At 37.8% G+C, this 19,142-nt stretch overlaps 1 protein-coding gene across 2 annotated transcripts in view; it reads right to left on the reverse strand.

The window, feature by feature from the left end:
- The window catches only part of Efna5 (ephrin A5), a 287,840-nt gene that overhangs the window by 4,515 nt on the left and 264,183 nt on the right, over positions 1–19,142 (reverse strand). Inside the window, exons 3-4 of one of the 2 annotated variants that reach the window (XM_042692217.1) lie at positions 4,983–5,048; positions 4,493–4,573 (exon numbers count right to left, since the gene is read on the reverse strand). In XM_042692217.1, coding sequence (XP_042548151.1) covers positions 4,493–4,573; positions 4,983–5,048 — 147 coding nt within the window. The remainder of the gene's footprint in view (positions 1–4,492; positions 4,574–4,982; positions 5,049–19,142) is intronic. The other variant, XM_042692218.1, reaches the window with a different exon arrangement.

The following is a 19,142-nucleotide window of genomic DNA, read 5'->3' on the forward strand; positions in this document are numbered from 1 at the left end:
CATTACTTATATACTTTATTTATTTTGAAGTAATGGGGTTTGAATTCAGGACATTATGCTTGCCAGTCAGATACTCTGCCCTTTGAGTCACACCTTCAGCACTTTGGGCTTTAGTTATTTTTTTGGATAGGATCTTGCCATTTTGTCCAGGGCTGGCCTCCCACCATGGTCTTCCTTCCTATGCCTCTTGGGTAGCGAAGATTAAAAATATGCCCTACCACTCCTGATTTATTTGGGACAGGATCTCTTACTAATATTTGCCCATTGACTGGACTACAATGTCAGTCCTCCTGATAGCGGCCTCCTGGGGTAGATGGGGTTACAGGCATCAGCCATCATGCCTGGCTCTATATAGTCCTATGTGACAGGGTAGAGTCACACTCCCTATCATTTGTCCTGAAGTGACCTATTTTTAGGCTCACGAGCCAGTCCTCAATTCGGGATATTCACCCCGTTTCTTCCTCATGGGCACTAGGAAATACATTTTCTCAGCCATCAGTCTTCTGATCTGGAGGGCTGCTAGCATTTCAGCAGGTCCTGATAGAGAATCTGCTGCATCCTTTTTGTCTCATGTGTTCCCCCTTCCTGCAATTAAGCAACCTGGCTGGAGTGGGTTTAGGTTAGGAGACTTGAAAAGTTAGGAAGCAAGCATGAGAGGGTAAGTGATGCAGAGAAAAAAGATGGAAGTCCTGCAAAATGTAGCCAACTACTTGCAGACCCTTATCTTTTCTCTGCTCTTTTCAACCTCACTAATGTAGTAATTAAATCTGCTGTTAATAGGAGGCAGAAGTAAAGGACCTTAGCAGCCCTGAAATTAAAATCCAAATCATATTCTTAAGAGCACCAATATGGTGTCAATCAAAACAATGGAGCACTTCAGGCTTAATTATGAAAGAACCATAAACCCAGAGGATTCCAGAGTTCACTTGAAAACATCACTTATATTTATACACCGGAAATGATATCACCTATTGGGTTCTTCTCCGCTTTATTCTTAATAGCATGCTACACCAATCTAGCGCCGAGAGTTGCTTGGAAGTATACTACTAAAGGATGTGTAAGCAACACCCGGGCACTCAGTGTCAGCATGGGGGGAACTGCTTCTCCGCCTCCTGTCCCCTGCAGGTGCCCATCAAGGGCCCACCTGGCACAAGAGGTAAAGGAAGGTTGTTTTTTTTTTCATCTATATAAGGCATTAGGCGAATGTAGCATTCAGTCTACTTAATCATGGACAATCTTTGGAATTAGCCTTTTAGGAAGCAACAAAAGAATATATGTTATCTTTTCCCCCAAACAGAAAATCTATTCTATTACATCATAATTCTCTTGTTTCTGCAACCTTGCATTCTCCATCAGGATTCTACAAAGTGTCATTTGATTCAAATAGGGCCTCAATGATGGTGGGATTCTGTGCTCTCTCCCTCCTGCTAAGAGTGAGATGAGAAAGAAGCCATCATTCAGGTAAATCTGAGCAATTTCAGAATTCTAAGGACGAATTCATAAGCAAAATCTATTCCAATGGAAACTATAGCTAAAGATGAGAGGATTTGTAAAACTGGTATGAGTGAACATGACTTGGTAGAAATAAATGCTCCTCTTCAGAATCCAAATCAAGTCTTGTCTCCTGGGTATAGGATTCTACCACATGGGTGTTTCAGTGGTTAATATAGCACTAGAAATATTGTGGAGCATGTAATGTGACATATGTCTGTCCTGAGATCATCTTGCATCCCTGATGATAGGAGACTGGCAGGCAGAATGTGCAAGCAAACAAAAAAGACAAATACATTCCAGAGACAGGTGAATTAGTACGCATTGCTGAATACATGCAGTGGGATCTTTTCAGACTTGCTGGATTCATAAAGTCTGTGTCTACTCACAGAGCTGGCTAAAGGAGACTATATACCAGCTCAATCAATCACCAGTATGGGCAAGGTCTTAAGTCTGACTGAATTTCCTAAGGAATAGGATGAAGTACAAATGTGGAATCCTATGCAAACTTCCACAGACTGTGGCTCAACTTTGTCTCACTTTCAGAGTGGAGATGCTCATCAGGAAGCTCTTAAGCACAGTCACAACTAACTCAAAGAGCTACGTGTACACACATAAGTGGACATACAACTTAGCTATGTTGTATTACACGTGAGCAAATATCTACTACCTTCAAATGCACTGTGAAAAAGATCTTGTTTCCAAAAGATATTGAAAAGTGTTCATGTGTGAAAATATCTTATTATCCTCCATTTTATCATTAGTTGAATTCAAATGTAATTTTCTTAATAGCAGAACAGTCCTCAGTGTGCCTCTCCATTGCCAGAGAAAAACTGCTACCTCGTATATTTTAAGCAGCCTCCTGTTCTCTACACAGGCAAGGTGTTTACCTGGAAATAAAGGTCATGGGGGAGATATGTTGAACATATTTTGAAAAATGTGAATTAAGAATCATAGTCCCACCTAATTGGTCATTCAACTTATGACTTATTCACAAAGTTAATAAGTCTTCTTTCTGACTATCTCTGCCTTCAGGAACAGTAAAGGAATACTACTTGAATACTAATATGGAATGGAGGCCAAGAGATGTGAATGTTAAACCTGGGCATGTGTAACTGGGAAAGTGTTCTCAGTTGCAGGAGGAAGAGTGGAGACTGTGAGGTTTAGAAGAGTTCCCATTGAACTTGCTGCTACTATGGTGGCTACAACCTCACGCTTGTGAGGAGTCTGGTACCTTGAAAAGTCACAGTAATGCTTCCAGATTTCCAGAACACAATTAAAATGTCTCTGTGTCAGCACTCATTCCTTGCAACATCCCAAAGTGCCTAACTGATTTCTGGGGAGCCACTAAAGTCTTTGAAAGATCATTGTACACACCTCTCTCATTTGCGCTCTGGGTTAGATGCCTGCTTTAGGAAAACAAGAATGCTTGGAGGGGGGAATAAAAAACACCCTAAGTCTTCCTGTCAGCTACAATGTAGAAGCTATTGTATGTCCTGAGGCACTGCATTTACTCAGGATAAGTTTCCCTTAGGCTCACTGACTACATTATTCCTGTAACAATACTCAGAGGATAAAGTGGATCTTGAAACCCTTTAATTTCTAGAAACATAAGAAAAAGACCAAAAAACAGTGTGAGTATGTATGTGGGGGAGGAGGGGGGATGGATGGAAATCTTTATATGAAAGAGCTCAAGTCTCTTTGTGGAAAGAAAGTAATTTTATTTCCCTTAAGCTTCCACATGGTCATCATGGAAGGTGAGTAAGGAAATGTCTAAACATCTTCAGTAGGGGGGGATGGAGGAAAAGGGATGGGGAGAGGACATGGGCGTTTTCAGGCAGACTCTTCACTCAACAGTGGATGGAGGGCTTCCACACATAAGCATCCAGTCTAGTTGCATTCAATGACCAGACTGACTTTATAACCAAATGGACACTTTTTATAGGTTGTCATTATCTCCCCACATGCCACAAACGTAAATGTTTAGATTTTAGAATACTATTAGGGATATTATTTTTCTTCACAGTGATGGGAAAGTTTAGAAAGTGTAGAAAGTTAGAAAGTCAGTAACATAAATAATTTGCTTATCCTTAAATTTTAATTTGGCTGAGCACAGATGGTCATTCCTATAATCCTAGCTACTTAGGTGTCTGATGTTTGAGGATCAAGGTCCAAACCAGCCTGGGCAGAAAAGTCTACCAGACTCTAATGTCCAATTAAACTACCAAAAAAAAAAGCGCCAAACTGGAAATGGAGTTATGGCTCAAGTGGTAGAGCACAAGCCTTGAACAAATGAGTCCAATGACAGCACAAGGCCCTGAGTTCAAGCCCTAGTACCAGCACATAAAACAAAATAACAAACAAACAAAATCCCACTTATTTTGCGTTAGTCTGCAAGGTATGGGAATTTGTGGTGACAATCTAAGCATATTTCTCCAAACCAATTGCTACTGACAACAGCACAAATGATAGTGAAATAATGTGAAGGTTTTTTTTTTTAGGTGAGTTCCATGATGGATATGAATTTCTAGAGAACACTAAATGCATTGAATTAGTTGCTATTTTGTGCATGATCTTCTATTATCCACAGATTTGGATTTGATAATTAAAAGAAAATTTTATAAATATGTACATTAGAAATGTTTTCTGACTCATCTGAAAACTAGACTCTTCTCAGTCACAATGTGACCAGCATGCTCTGAGGATGTGGTAAAAGGTAGTGAGATTTCAACATCTGCATGGGGCTTCTGTGTCAGGATATTGTATTAGATGCAACCCATGTCCAAAACAAAAAAAAAACAACTGGTATTTTATCTAACATGCATTACATGAAAATACGGGAGGATGAGATAGAATATAAGTACTATTAGCATTGCTAGCAGTGGGCCAAAGCAGAACAACTCTACCATGCAAACATGCAGAGAGGAAGAAAGGAAAAAAAGTACTGAAGCTCCAGAGAGATAGATGCATTTGTTAAAAGAGATTCTCTAAGCATACTAACCTGCTGGTTCTAATGAATTTTCTACTTTGTCGTTAACATCGAAAACACGATCATGAACACCTATAGTTTTCATACAGCTATCTATAACAAAAATAGAGATAACAGCCAAATATGTTAGTGAAGACACCTTTATACTCCCATTTCTTTCTTTTTTTTCTTTCTCTCTACTTTTTTTCTTTTACGTATGCAAAGATTGTTTGACAATCAATGGCATGTATCCAAATGCCAATATTGTTCCCTTTTGCTGTGCACGTACAACAGCCTAAGAAACAACAAGTTAGCAACTGCTGTGTACTTAAATAAAATAAAAGCATCATGAAGAATGATGAGAAAAATATGATGAAAACTAAAGCATGGATGTTGATATACAAAACATATACCACACAAGATTTAACATTAAAAAACAAAATGTTTTACTGCTGTGAACCACACCACATGATAAAGCATGCCTGGTGAAAGGGGCCTCAGAGGCTCATTTGAGTGAACTTACTTGTTGGTCTCACAAAGACTTTGAGCTTTAGGCAGGACCTTCTTCCATTATCTGGGATTGCAGAGGCTGTGGATAAGAGAAAGAGAAAGAGTGAGAGAGAGAACAATAACCCATTATTCTTTGTTTTTTTCCATATACATGTCTACAATACACTTTCAAGAACAATGGGAACCTACTTTAATTCTTGTCTGAAGTTAAAACAAATACTGTTCAGATTGATCTAACAGGGCTATAGAAAGGACCATTGTCACATCCCTATCTTCTTCTTCTTTTTCTTAAATACAATAAAGAAAGAATGTGCAAGAATGTGGGTAATCTATGAAAAAAATACTTTGGATTTTTATTTCAAAGGCATTCCAATTTAACATGATCTGTTATCAATTTTCTCTAAAACAAGAGAATAATGTTTGAGCTCTTTTGCTTTATGAGCTGTCCCTTCTAGATTGCAGGAAAAGGTGTACACCAGAGTCTCACAGTAAGAACACTGGCCAAGACCAATAATAGATAGTTACAAGGCAGACTTAAACATGACAGATTTCTGCTGGGGAAAGCAAGCTTTGTTCATCTTGAAAGCTTGTCTGTCAGTGCTCTGTAGGTAATTCAATTATAGGCTTTACTCAAAACTTGGCTCCACTTTCTATATGACTAAACTCGAGCCCCGCAAACCACCATCATGCTATTAGAAGAATAATATGCTATTGAGAAAGTACTATGTTTCAATGGTACTTAAAAAATAATAATTTGACACAGAGAAGGATGGAATTAATAAAGCGGGCTTACCAAAACATGACAACATGTTTCAAGTTATAAATCATGTGAGGAAGAAACTTTCTTCTCCTCTTCAAGATAATAAGATTGTAAACTTTCTCCACGTTTGAAAGATTACCTCCTCTCAGTATTCAAGCATAATGTGAAAGGGATTTCCAAGGGTGGTAAGACTCTTTGCAACCACATGTGTTTACAAATGCACTCTAGCAATGACAAAAATTATAAAAATGAGTGTGGCATATTTTCTTCCCTTGAGCTTGCTTCAAGTGGTTTTTTGTTCAGAAAAAGCAGATGACATCAATCAAAACACACATGGCTTAAAATTAGTTTGGTAATACCCAAAGTGACAAAAAGAAGACTAGCATTTACCGTGTATTCTCTACCTTTTATTTTTAATTTTTGTTTCAGTGTTCATGGGGAACCTGGAAAACAATATGCTCACTTTGCAAGGGAGTGGATTCAGGACTCAGACTCCCAAGTAATTTGCCATGTTAACTAAATAACTAATAGCTAAATAACTAAAGCTGTTTGAATTCTGTGGAGAACTCAGAAATTCACCACCTAAAAGACTTCAAGGAGTAAGAGACCCCCAAGTGTCATTCCTCAACACCTGTTGAATCTCTTTAAATTTTAAGACAAAAGTGTAGAGAAAAGATGTTTTTAACCCTCCTCATCTGCCCTGGTCCCCACTGACAAGCAGTTAAGAAGTGCTAACAGCTGGCTTTGCTGTAAGCTTTCATTAAATCAAAGTCGGAAACACTCCCTCTACTGACATTTAGAGTAACTAGTGTGTTATTTAGGGCACAATATTTGTACTTTGTGGTTTGATCCAGGAAATGGTGTCCTTCCTATAGACCCCAACTGCAAATGTGAATGTCACAAACACAGCACAAATAGGTGACTCCAATTCATTAGGAAAACCATGGGTTCTTGAACGAGTGCATGCCTTATTCATGAGAGGTAGTATGGAAAAGTGACATGTGGATATTTGCACTGCTGTTCTGTAGATTTCTGAGCTTAAATGAACTCGCTTCAAGCTCCTGAACTTGATTTGACACAGGCAAATAACTGATTTTACACATGACATTGCAAGATAAGCAGGCTCAAAGCATGATCAAATGTTTAATTGTTTTGAGAATTTAGTGGAGGTCTTACAGAATCTACTAATGAGAAATAGATCCAGCACATAAAAATTATTGTATGCTATGTTGGAATAACTAAACAGAAGAAAATGATGAGCCCTCAGGCAAAAAAAAGTCAAGATAAAACCTAGAGAGTTATCTCACATACTCACCAGGAGGGACAATAAGCCTAAATTAAGGGACAGCTCATTTGTCAGTGAATTAAAAATATCATATGCATTCATATATAAATTAAAGACCAGTCTTCCCCACCAGTATTCCCATCAGTCTTCCCCCTTACTTAGGTCATCTCCTATCACCAGAAAAGCCTTAAAGAGGATAATGTGATTGAGGCCTAGTGTTCCTGTTGGGCTATTACACTTGAATCCTTAGGAAAAGATATGAGCAAAGATTATTTATGTGAGCGCAGGTACAGACTATAGTGAATGGGTTAACTCTGTAATCTCTGGCCTCAGCACACACAGTAAATTTCGAACCCCAACAGCCAAAACAGACGACGTTTGCCAGGTCAATGCAGGTTGGATTCTTTCTTTATATTGGAAAACAAAAAATGATTTTTAAAAATCCATATCAACAAAACTACAATTCTTATGGAAGTTTGAAAAAAAATAAGGGTGTGGCTTTACTTTATGTTAAATTTCAAGGTTTCTTCACCCCACACCCCACAGTTGACAGATGTGTGACACATTTATACTACTCAAAATACAGATGGTTTATCATTCGTAATATCGGAAGATATAAGGTAACAAAAAGGGGTTTTACAAATCTCAAGTAACCAAAAGGCAGATGAGTGAGCATTTAAAACATGAAATAACAGAAGAATTCGAGTATGTAATATTCCCAAAAGTAAATTTAGAAAGAAAATAATCTTCTCAGGATGACTTATGAGCAAAGATACAGCCAAAGGATGGAAGTGAGGGAATAAAAACCTGGCTTTGGGGTAGGAAGGCGTAAGTAATATTAATGCCCTTGGCTCTGGGGAAAAAAAATCACTGTGTAAAGATCAACATTATCTTAGTTAAAAGAAAATGCAAATGTAATTTTACATCTATATTATAACTTCTTTATATGTACATATACAATTTCTTGGTGTTACTTTACAAAATTAACAGTCAACACTGGAAATTGATAGGCATCAGTTATCAAGATGCACAATATATTGCTTCAGTTTCACCCATCATCTCAAATAATTTAAAAATTCCTTCTGCATGCCAGCATCTTTATTTACATACTGTTCCTGCCTTTATATTATACCTATTCCAGCTAGGACATAAACATGAGCCACATCTTAGGGCACCCAGAGTGGCCCGTGTATAACCGAGGGTCACATGAAGAGCCAAACTGCTTTGAACAAGGAGTTAGTGTTGGCTTTGCCTGGAGTAGCATGTCAATAAAAGTTCATTTGACAGACTTTCATCAGAGACTTCACTGATTTTTCCAGAAGTCAATCAATAGCAACTAGAATAAAATAATTGAAACATTTCATCCCTAAATTCCCCAAATCAGAGCACTGGCAACTAATTAGAGGTATTTAAATGTAATAGATGAAGAAAATATAGACCTAAATTTTTCCTATAAAGATACACGGGTTGTCTAATCAAAAATTTCAATTAAAATGAAGAATACTTTAAACAGTTACCACAAATTCAAATTCACTCTCTTTTACTCTTTTATATATATGCAATATGTAATATGTGATATATATATTACATATAAATATATATATATATATATAGTAAAGATACTGTACTCCTTTACTGCTAAAAATGTACATGTTGAGTCAGGAAGTTGGCAGTATAGACATGGAGTCCATTAAAACAAGGAAAATGTCCCGTTCTATTATCTTAATAACAACTTTATAAATCAATCCATAGGGTCCTTTCTCCATAATGAGCTGCAAAGCACCGATCAAAACCTGGCAAGAGATAATGAAATATAAGCTTGTAGCTCTCTGTTTCTCTGTATTGGGATACCATGCTAATAAGGCTATGAGGGCACCTTGTCTTCATGCTGTTCAGATCTCAGAAAGAAGCCCTAATGTCATCTATTTCTGAAAACCCACTTTTGGACTACAGGGGTGCAGATGAGCTTCTCTGAACACTTAGCCAACATGGTAACTAAGAAGGCTCATATTCAAGTCCTCCCAAATTAGTGCTTATAATTGCATTGTATTTAGCATTGCAAATGTATGTAACATCCATACCACAATTCATTATAAGTCTATCATTCAGACACAGGAGGAGAATACTGGTATCATACTTGTAGGCAGCCCTGACAGGGTTCCCAAAGACTCCCTGCCTGCAGGTATGTAATTCCCTAACTCCTTTCTGTAATCCCCTGCTGTTGAGAGTGGCTGAATTTAGCATCTTGCTTTTAATGAATAGGACACAGTAAAAGCTGTGGGGTGTTACATCTCTGATTATGTTACAAAAGTCTGTAACTTCCTTCTTGCTAATATTCTCTTTTTTGGGGGCACGAAGCAATGAGCCATACTGTGAGCTTCTCTGTGGAGAGAAACATGAAGCAAGCAACCAAAGGAGTCTTCTAGCCAAGAAGTATGGAAGCAACTGATGTCTTAGGAGAAACAACAACAACAACAAACAGAAAACAAAACAAAACAACAACAACAAAAACACACCTCACAAGGAACTGAAGATGCAAATCTTTTCCAGCTGAGCCTAGCAGTAGACTACTGTGGCCTCTGAGAATTGCAACAGACCCAGACGAGCAGAATCTGACTGAGTTCCTGATGCCCAGGACCTCTGAAATAATTTTGTTGTTTTAGCCACAAGCACTTGGAGCACTTTATGATCAAGAGCTACCTGATACAATGCAGTCTAGGAGTAAACTTCTGCAAGGCAGACATGAGATGCGAGTGTGTTGGTGATCTCTCTGTTCATGGGCAGCTACGCCCTTACTTCTGCAGATCACACATTCCTCATTCTGCAGCCAGGCCTCAACCAACAACTGGAACCCTTACCAGTTTACACTTCAAGCTACCGTTACAAGTCCACTTAAAATATGCCTTGAAGAGAGGTAATTAAAAAATGCTGTTGAAGAAATTCTACAAGACACATCTATTTGTTCTCACTCCAGCACTTAAGGACTGTTATTCATTTTCCTTCTCATGCAACTTAAGTTTGTTTTTCCTAATATAGTCAACCTGGGCTGTTCCTTGCAATTAGCATGATGTTTCCCTTTAACTCCAAATTGCTGGGTGAGCCTCCATGAGTTTTGATACAAACTGTGAACTTAAATCAAAAGAGAATATGAGAAGAAAATATGCTTAGGTTAGTGATAAAAGCACTTGCAATGAAAGGGTTTTAGATGACTTCATCTTTTTCTTACTATCAAAAAACACCTACCAATGAGCATATATAGGTTATCAACTTAAATAAAAAACATTATGTAACCTAAAGCAACTCAGAAGTTCCCTGACAAAGTAGCATTCTTCCCGAGGAAGCAAAAATATGGCAGGAGAGGGATAAGATTCTTACATTTATTTTTAGGCTCAATTCCATACTCATTAGTAAACTTTAACATTTCTGTCTAACCTTATTAATTCCAAAGGCTTCAATTCCCTTTTTCTATATCCCATGTCACTCTGGATACTTTGGGAAACTTTATTTTTAAGAACAGTCAGCTGCTTTCTTTTTAAAGGAATGAGCATGTGTGTGAGCATTAAAAATGCATTTCCTATTATGTTTGCTACAAGCAATATTTCTCAATTTGAGCAAGTGAAAAGATAAGTCATTAGTTGTTAGCAGGGCAGTTTTTTGCTCCTGTAGATTTTTTTGTTCAGGTTAACATACAACACAAATATATGCAAATCAGGCAGGGGAAGGCAGAATTAAGCATTAGTATTCTTCCACAATAAATGTGAAAAAAAGTAAAGCCCATTTAAATACTGAGTAGTACTGGAAATGTCTCCCAGAATTTAATGAATCAATAAAAATGCATTTCGTATTTATAGGTGAAGGGTGGGGAAGAGAAGTGTTGGGAAAAGGATGGAGATTAACCAAAGCCATATGGATTTCTCAGAAAATATTTACCAGACTCTCAGAGAAATTCGAACAAGAAAACTTAGGCCTCTTCTTAAGGAAGAATACCACAGCACCAATTTCCAACCAGCTATCTGCCTTCTGTTCTTATTTTTTTAGGAACCACAAGAATGTATTTTAATATTGAGAACAAAATTGCCATTGAGGATGGTATATGCCATCTATTCTTCCTACTGAGATTTGAAAGTCTCTCTCTCTCATTCTCTCTCTCTCTCATTCTCCCTCTCTCTCCCTTTCTCTCTCTCCTCCCCCCCCCCCCCCCCACACACACAGTGGCACTAGGAATTGAATCTAGGACCTTGTACATGCTAGGCAAATGCTATATTCCTGAGCACCCCCTCGCCCCTACCAACAACTCAAAAGTCACATGTGTCATTCTCTGGCTCATTCCTTGACTTTATGGTTTAAGGAGCTCACATCCTAAGAGCAACCACAGGAGCTGCCTAATTTGCCAACACATTTCACCTCCTGCAGCTGCAGCGTCTCAAGACTTAAATCACTGGCAGGTGAAGGTCAAGGCCCCAGATATAAAAAAAAAAAATTGAAAAGGAAGTTACTAAGTATGGGGGCCTGGAGATATTAAAAATACCATGTAAGTATTAGACTCTTTGATACGGCTCTGGGGATGTTTCTTTTATAAAATCTAGAAAGGCGAGAGGGATGTGTTTCCTACAACATAGTGAGAAGAGTGAGACAAGAAAAGACTCCCTGAGCTAAAACTTGATTTCAACACCAGGGGACTGTAACAGGAAACATAATTGAGTAAAGTTCAGGGCAAAGGAGGTAAAATAAGTCCCAGCTGGACAACTTCAGACATAGGAGAGATTGGGGGGTGGGGAGAATCATCTAAACCATTCAGGGCTCCTGCCCTGATCTCTTTACACCTTAGGCAAAGTTCTCATTGAAAATGCTAACATAAGTATTATTTAAATTCTAGCAGTTAGGTCTCGGAAGATCAATTACTTTTTCTTAGCAACCTAAATAAATGGCTGAAGACAAGTTTCTTTGCACTGATTTCTGGAAACAAAGAGAAGCCAATCATGCTTATGTACACATTTATTTGAAGTATGAGCAAACTTTTACTTGCTGTTAAAAGCTCTAAAACAATAACGCTGTTTCTACTGAAGAAACATCTGAATAAAATCGTTCCATATACTTTGATATCTATTGAGTCGTAAGTGAAAAATAACCCAAAAATACTTTTTAAAAAATGTCTCCTATAAAAAGAATTTCCAACTCTTAAGAAGAGGAAGGGGGAGGGTGAATATGACTGAAGTATATTATATGTGTGCATAAAAATAACGTAGTGAAGCCCACCAAAAACTGTAAAGGGGACAAGAATGTCCTAAGAAGAATGAATCTGATCAGACTATATTCTGTGCCTGTATGTGAGTATCACAACAAATCTTTTTATAATTTCTGTGTGTATGTGTATTTTTTAAATAAAAGAAGTATTTCCAAGTCTGGCATGGTGGTTCACGCTTGTAATCCTAGTTACTTCAGAAGTAGAGGTCAGGAGAATCATGGTTCCAGGCTGGGAGAAGAAGAGAAGGGGCTTTAGAGGCCCCTCTAGTGGCATATACCTGTCATCCCAACTTAGTGGAGAGTGAAAATAAGAGGATCGTGGTCCAGATTGGCCAGCATAAAGTGAAACTCTATTCAGAAAACCAACTGAAGAAAAAAATGGCTGAATATCTAACACACATGAGGCCTTGTGCTCAAACCTTAGTGCATTAAGAAAAAAAGAAGCATTTCCAATTTTTTTCTAAGAAAAATTTATGACAATTTAAATCCAATCTCAGTGTGTCAGTCTAGGATTTCTTTCCTTCAGTGAATGAGAACATTCGGTCAACATCTTTAGCCACAGGAAATAAATAAAACATTTAAGTAGAATTCTAATTATTTTTAAAAGCTTAAATTGATAAAATACTGTTCATTATATTGTTAGATGGTTCTTCACCATCTTTAAATAGTTTAAAAGAAGAAAAGAAATTTCCTATTATCAGCTGTGCTGGAATTATTCTCTAACACATGACCTTGCCTGAGGCCATACTCTTTAGGAGATTGATAAGGCCTTTAAGGTCAAAGAGTTTTTTTGTTTCCTTCTTTTTTTTGTAATTTTTATCCAACTTGCTTTCACACATAGGTACTAGTTGACAAAAACAAACAAGCAAAAAAAGATAAGCAGAGGTATTCACTCAGGAAAATTCTTCTTCAACTGGATGCGAGAAGTAAAGGGAATTACAACAAATACAAAAAGCTCAGAGAAGGGAAAAATTCCTACAATCTATACCAGGAAGAACTTTTACAAACACACACACACACACACACACACACACACACACACACACACACACACCTTCTTTACAGGCTTTTTGTGCTGTTGTGTGTGGCATGCTATCAGGGTGACTTAGCTGACATAAATGAATACAAGGTTCCCAAGGTCTTTACTCATTTTTTTCGGAATTCACAGAAATGCTGTTAATATATAGTACTAATGCAGCATGACAATAAATTATTAATAAGTCACTAAGTTACTACAATTCAAAAAAGCTCCATTTCATCTTTACTCTCTTTGGTGAGGTCCCCTCAAGGGATATGGCTTAGTCCTTGTGAAATGATGTTCTAAACTTTCTTCTTCATTCATCTGTTCTGACTTATTTTGTGGCAGTGGGCCAGCTACTTCATCTGCTATTGCCTCAGTTTCCCCGTGAGTCTCAAAGCTTATCACCTGCTTTAGGGAGGCTATAAAACTTTACAGCGCACTTAGACTTTCAGGAGATAGGTCTCTACAGATCTAGAATATTATTTTACTACATATTGATATTTTTAGCTCTGGACTCCCTTGTCCCTCTGCCTAGGCCCTGCAAAACCAGGGCCCAGCTGGGGACAAAGGCAAGGTGAAGATTCTTAGGTCTCTAGTTCTGAGTACAAATATCTATTGGAGACTTTGCACTGAGGCTAGGAAGAAAATTAGAAGAGACACAGGATGGTTCTTGATGTCAAAAATCACCTGAAGATTGAGTGATTCAAAAAAAAAAAAAAAGGATTGAGTGGTTCTTGTTCAATCCATTTTAAGATGTGAGTGAGCTATTGAATTAGAAGAATGTGAAACTAAAAGTGAAGATACCAATTCTACAGAGAAGCAACCAGGCTGGCATTGAGAAGGCCTTTACACCTGTATAGTTTGGCTCAGACACCATGGTAACACCAGAGAAAACCACATCAGAGGTGGATATAGACACCAATATCATGCCCTAACCCTTCTATGAATAAGGTGCTGTATGTAGAAACTGTTGCTATTTTCCTCTTCAATGTACTTGCACGAAATATTTGGCTAACTATAACGCAGATCAATGACTTATCTAGTATTTTTCATTAATCAGTAGGACATGTTCTCCTCCATTTGTGTCAGGAATGTCAGTATTTAGGCAGAATAACCATTGGTTTGGACTACAGGCTCCTAATGAAACTCTAGATGTCTGAACAAATCAGTGTTTCTTCTTTGAAAGAAGTTTTTGCAATGAGAGGGTTGTTTAGGAATCCAGATTACATACTTTATTTCACACATACATACACACACACACACACACACACACACACACACACACACACACACACACACACACACACAAGCTTTCCTTGATGGGAGTTTTATGTTGACAGAGTGAGTAAAATCAAAGTCAATCAATCTTAGTGACTAAATTCTAGTTTACTGATTGCTCTGAGTAAGACCAATTCTAGCAAAGCTCATGGATGTGCATTTCTGTCCATCACCCTACAGCACATCAGCCAGGGGCTTTCATAATCTAGCCCCAAGCTTTATTTCCCTCTTTATCTCTCCCACTCTTTTCCCTCCTCCAATACACACTAATAGTCCCAACAATATTAACTCCCAGAACCTCCTGGAGAGTCTGCTTCCGTAACTCATATGACCTTTCCTTTACCTCTCAGAATCTCAGTTCTCTCTAGCCTCTTGAGATACGTTCCCTTTCTCCAATGCAATAACCCCGTTCTGGATTCCTACAGCATCTGTTTCTGTCTTCCTCATAACACACACCCCATGCTGTTTTGCTTTAGAACTGGCTATTACATCTTTTCTCTGTTACAACAGATGCAATTCCAGAGGATAGGAGCCATGCAGGTTCTTAGGTCTGTAGACTCTATTGCCTTGTTTATAACAGGAATTCAATAAAGATCTGAAGAATGAGAACGAAAGAAAAAAAAAACACGTCTAGTGCAAAATGATTTGTTGATCAGCTTTGAACCAAAACTCTGGATGGAAACAAAAAAGAAAAAATGGAGAGGAGGGTAGTAGTATATGCCAACTAAATTAAGAAAACAATAAGCCCCCTTTCCTGGAGAGCTTCTCTTTCTTTACCACAGGCTCTTTCTTATGGAATGACCTGGGAAACTATGATCTAACTGTCACCTAAAGCTACAGAGACATTAGAATTCAAGCAGCATTTTAATAGCTGAAAATGTATGGTTTCACAATATTAAAGGTGAAGCAATGTGGGTACCTTTTAAGCCAAAGATATGTAGACTCTAAACAAATAATGGCCTGGTTGGAGGTTGCAGGCCCCTGCAGGAGGCAGGAGAATAAAGGCAAGGTGAAGCTAAAATCCCAGTGACCATGGACTCCTTAATGATTACACAGCATCAGCAAAAAGTAATGAGGATCACAGGTAAGGGTGAAGTCAGCCTGGATAAAATCCTCTAGTGATTAAGAAGCATCAGTGAGTTAAGGGACTGCAGATATTACATGAAACTCTAACTCCTAAAATTGCATTAAGGAATATATCCTTCAACTACAGCAGAATTTAAAGACTAATAATAGGCATTTTAAAAGAATCAAAACAACAGAACTAGTATTTCTTGTATAAGAAACAGAATCTGTGACTATGGAACCTTTATACTTCAAGAGTAGCAGACAACTTTGGCTGATTTGAGTAACAAGTCAGACATAAGACTCCATCTTAAAATATATAATGGAAAAATAGATTCAGTCTTGTGACTGAGTGTAATCTGAAGTTTACATATAGTTTAAGAACATTAAAATCAGGCTACTGAAATATTTTAAAAGGATAGAGGATGTATTTTGAAAGGATAAAAGAACATACAATGTTTCTCAGTTCAATGCAAGGTTGTGAAAAGACTAAGTTTGTAAATGGAACAAGTATTTACATTCACTAGCTTTGTATATCGAAGATGCATAAAGCTAATTTGAAGAGGCTAGATTTGATTTTCTTTAGAAAGAATGTTTTTCCAATGCACCAAAATTCATAATTAGTAACATTGCCTTTTAGAAGGAGACAGACAAGCTACCTCTTGTGAGAAGTCTTTCAACATCAGCTAATTGAAAGCTCTCACTCCATCTAGCTCTCTATAAGTCCTGGTGAAAATGTCACTTTTATATTGGCTTGTTTCATTGTTTATTTCCTGAATAAATTCTGAGTTCCAAAATGTGGAAAACCATTTTACTGCACCACAAAGTTTCTAAAATCGAACACACTGCTTAGCATAAAGTAGGTATCCACATATATTTTTGAAGGAATGAATAAATGAATGAACTGAAAACTGAGTGAGCAAGAAACATGAAGGTCCATATATTACAAAACATAACCAGAATCCTGAGATCCTCACAGATTGATTTCCTATGTTTCTCACTCTCTGTGAATATTACTTTTCTATTTCCTCTAGTGAATGCACAGGGCAATCTTACTCATAGCTAGATGAAAACTCTGCTCACTTTGTTGTGGCAACAAACTTTTGGAGAGATTTATTTACTATCTGATTTGCCAGAAACTCTAGTTTAGCAAGCATATAATGCACAGATGGTAGCAAGATGGATATAATAGTTGATAAATTGCAATTATAACTTTAACATGAAATAGATTGAATAAATCAATGGTACATTTTTAAGGACCTTGTACTTTTTGAAGTCATCAGAATAGAGAAAAGAATTATTATCATTCAAAATACATTTCTGTTTTTAAAGAAATGTGTGAAGCTAGCATATAAAAATGAATATTCTATATACTAGTCCTGTTCTACTATTGATTTTCAAGCCAATTGCTTAACACCAATATGCTTTCTAATTTTAAGGAATCATTTATATTTCTGAATCTACATGTCATATAAATCAGATTTATCACATTCTTTTTCAAATGGGGGGGATACATTCTATTTTTCCTTTGCTTCATGGGAGAAAACTCTTGGGTCAACTTATCTTTTTAATCTAATAGGTCTCGGTTGAAATTGGCTTTGAAGTTGGCTAATTACAAAACTCAACAGGGGTTTTTCCTTATTTGGTGTAACTCATATTTCTATTCATTAACCCCAGTTTTAAAGGAGATTAAAAAGTCTGAATAGAAACAACTTAAAAGTTTGAAGAACAGCTTCTCCAGGGTGATACCTTGAGACACTTCAAGTGCAAACTTTCCGCCTACTATCTAATTACACATCTTCTGAGGCTACAGAAAGGGAAGGCAAAGTGTGTACATTCTGAACTTCCCGACTTCGCAGTGCTGCAGGGAGATGAGAAATTAGTCTTTTTTCCTTCTTTTTTTTTTCACTCTATGTATTGGGAAAAATCTATGTCAACCCAAGTTACAAGGAAATCTTGATTCTGAAGGGCAATCCTGCTAGCTGCTTTTTGCAAGGCCAAGCCACTGGGTTCAGATGCTTTCATTCTGGTGAAAAGATCATTACCAGGCTGCTCCAGGGAAGTTGGCCCTCCTGTAAGTGTGCTCCTTTGTTATGAATATGGAACAGATGGAGCCAAATCTATCTGCTCCATAGGAACAAAAACACTTACAACACTGTTCTCTCTATTAAAGACTCTACTTAGCTCCTTTATACCATCGGCTTTCTGTGCACTGCTGTGAGGTTTTGACTTTATAGAAAAAGGCACTTCATAAAAGCAACAGTTCTTACTCTTAAACCAAAGTGGCCTAAGAACTAAAGAAGATGAATACATGGTTTCACCCACAGGACTCCTTGGAGATATGCAGATATTCAATTAAGAGAGAGAAAGAAAGAAGGGGGAGAGAAGAAGAGGAGGAGGAAAAACTGTATCCAATTTTGGCAAATGTCTGCACTAAAACAACATAAAAATATAGAGGAGAGCGATGAAGATGTCATGTTTCTCATTATGAGGATGGCATCTAATTGCACTTCCATAATAAAATGTCAGGATTTAATTTTGAATATATGTCTGTAAGGCTGGCGAGGACTGTCGTGAAGAAAAAAAATATGACCATGTGCGACAAAATCATAGGGTAAACACAATTGGTAATTGGGACCATAGCACAAAACAAAGCCTATATGATATGTCTACGTGATGAGAAATAGTTAACTATTTCCAGCATCATGCCAATTTGTTTTTAGAACCTAAAAGATATAAACACTGCAAGTAAACCCAATGCATGCACTTATTTATCATGCTGATGAGCCAAAAGACATCCAAAGGCCATCTCTCTGTCCCTATAATGTGCAGTTGCCAAGATATGTGTCACAGGCTCCTGGGTGTGGAGCACCACTGTATGTGCGCCTCCCGCTGATAGCAACAGGGAGAAAGGAGTGTCGGCCTCATTTCATTACATTTGTTATACTGATACATTTAAAGTCTGGCTGCCTCTTCGAAGATAATTGAAAAAAGAAATTCTGTGGCAGGATGCTTTGATTCTGACTAAATCAAGTCTTCGGGCAAATTTCCTCCTGCCAGTGGAAGCACAGCTTGCCTGAAGTCGTAACCTTTGTGGGAGGAAAGGAACTGGCCTTGAAGCAGATCATGAAGCAGATGTTTTATGCCAAATCAGAGTCTGGGGATACGTAGGCTACTGCAAATAAAACTCTTCTTCTGTCTGTTCAATCATTTCAATTCCCTGCAGTGTGAAATATGAACTTGCCAACAAATGGCCAGCTTGCTGTGCCTCACAGCAGGGGGGGAAAGTGCCACAGCTGTGCCAGAGACTGAAGAACTGAAGACGCGCATGACATGTTCATTAGTCCCCTGCATGGCCAGGCCTGAGCCAGGCCAGTCTCCTGAGCCATCTATAGGGAAGAAAGCAGGAGGAGTGGTTACTACACCCAAAAGAGTTCAAAATACGATTTGACTCAGACAGCAAGGAGAAGCAAACTTGTGGTGATCCCTCTGATGACCCCAGGAGATGGGTCTTTAAAAC

The sequence above is a fragment of the Dipodomys spectabilis genome, unplaced genomic scaffold (assembly GCF_019054845.1).
Source record: "Dipodomys spectabilis isolate Male_0828 unplaced genomic scaffold, ASM1905484v1 ptg000147l, whole genome shotgun sequence".
Lineage (NCBI taxonomy): Eukaryota > Metazoa > Chordata > Mammalia > Rodentia > Heteromyidae > Dipodomys > Dipodomys spectabilis.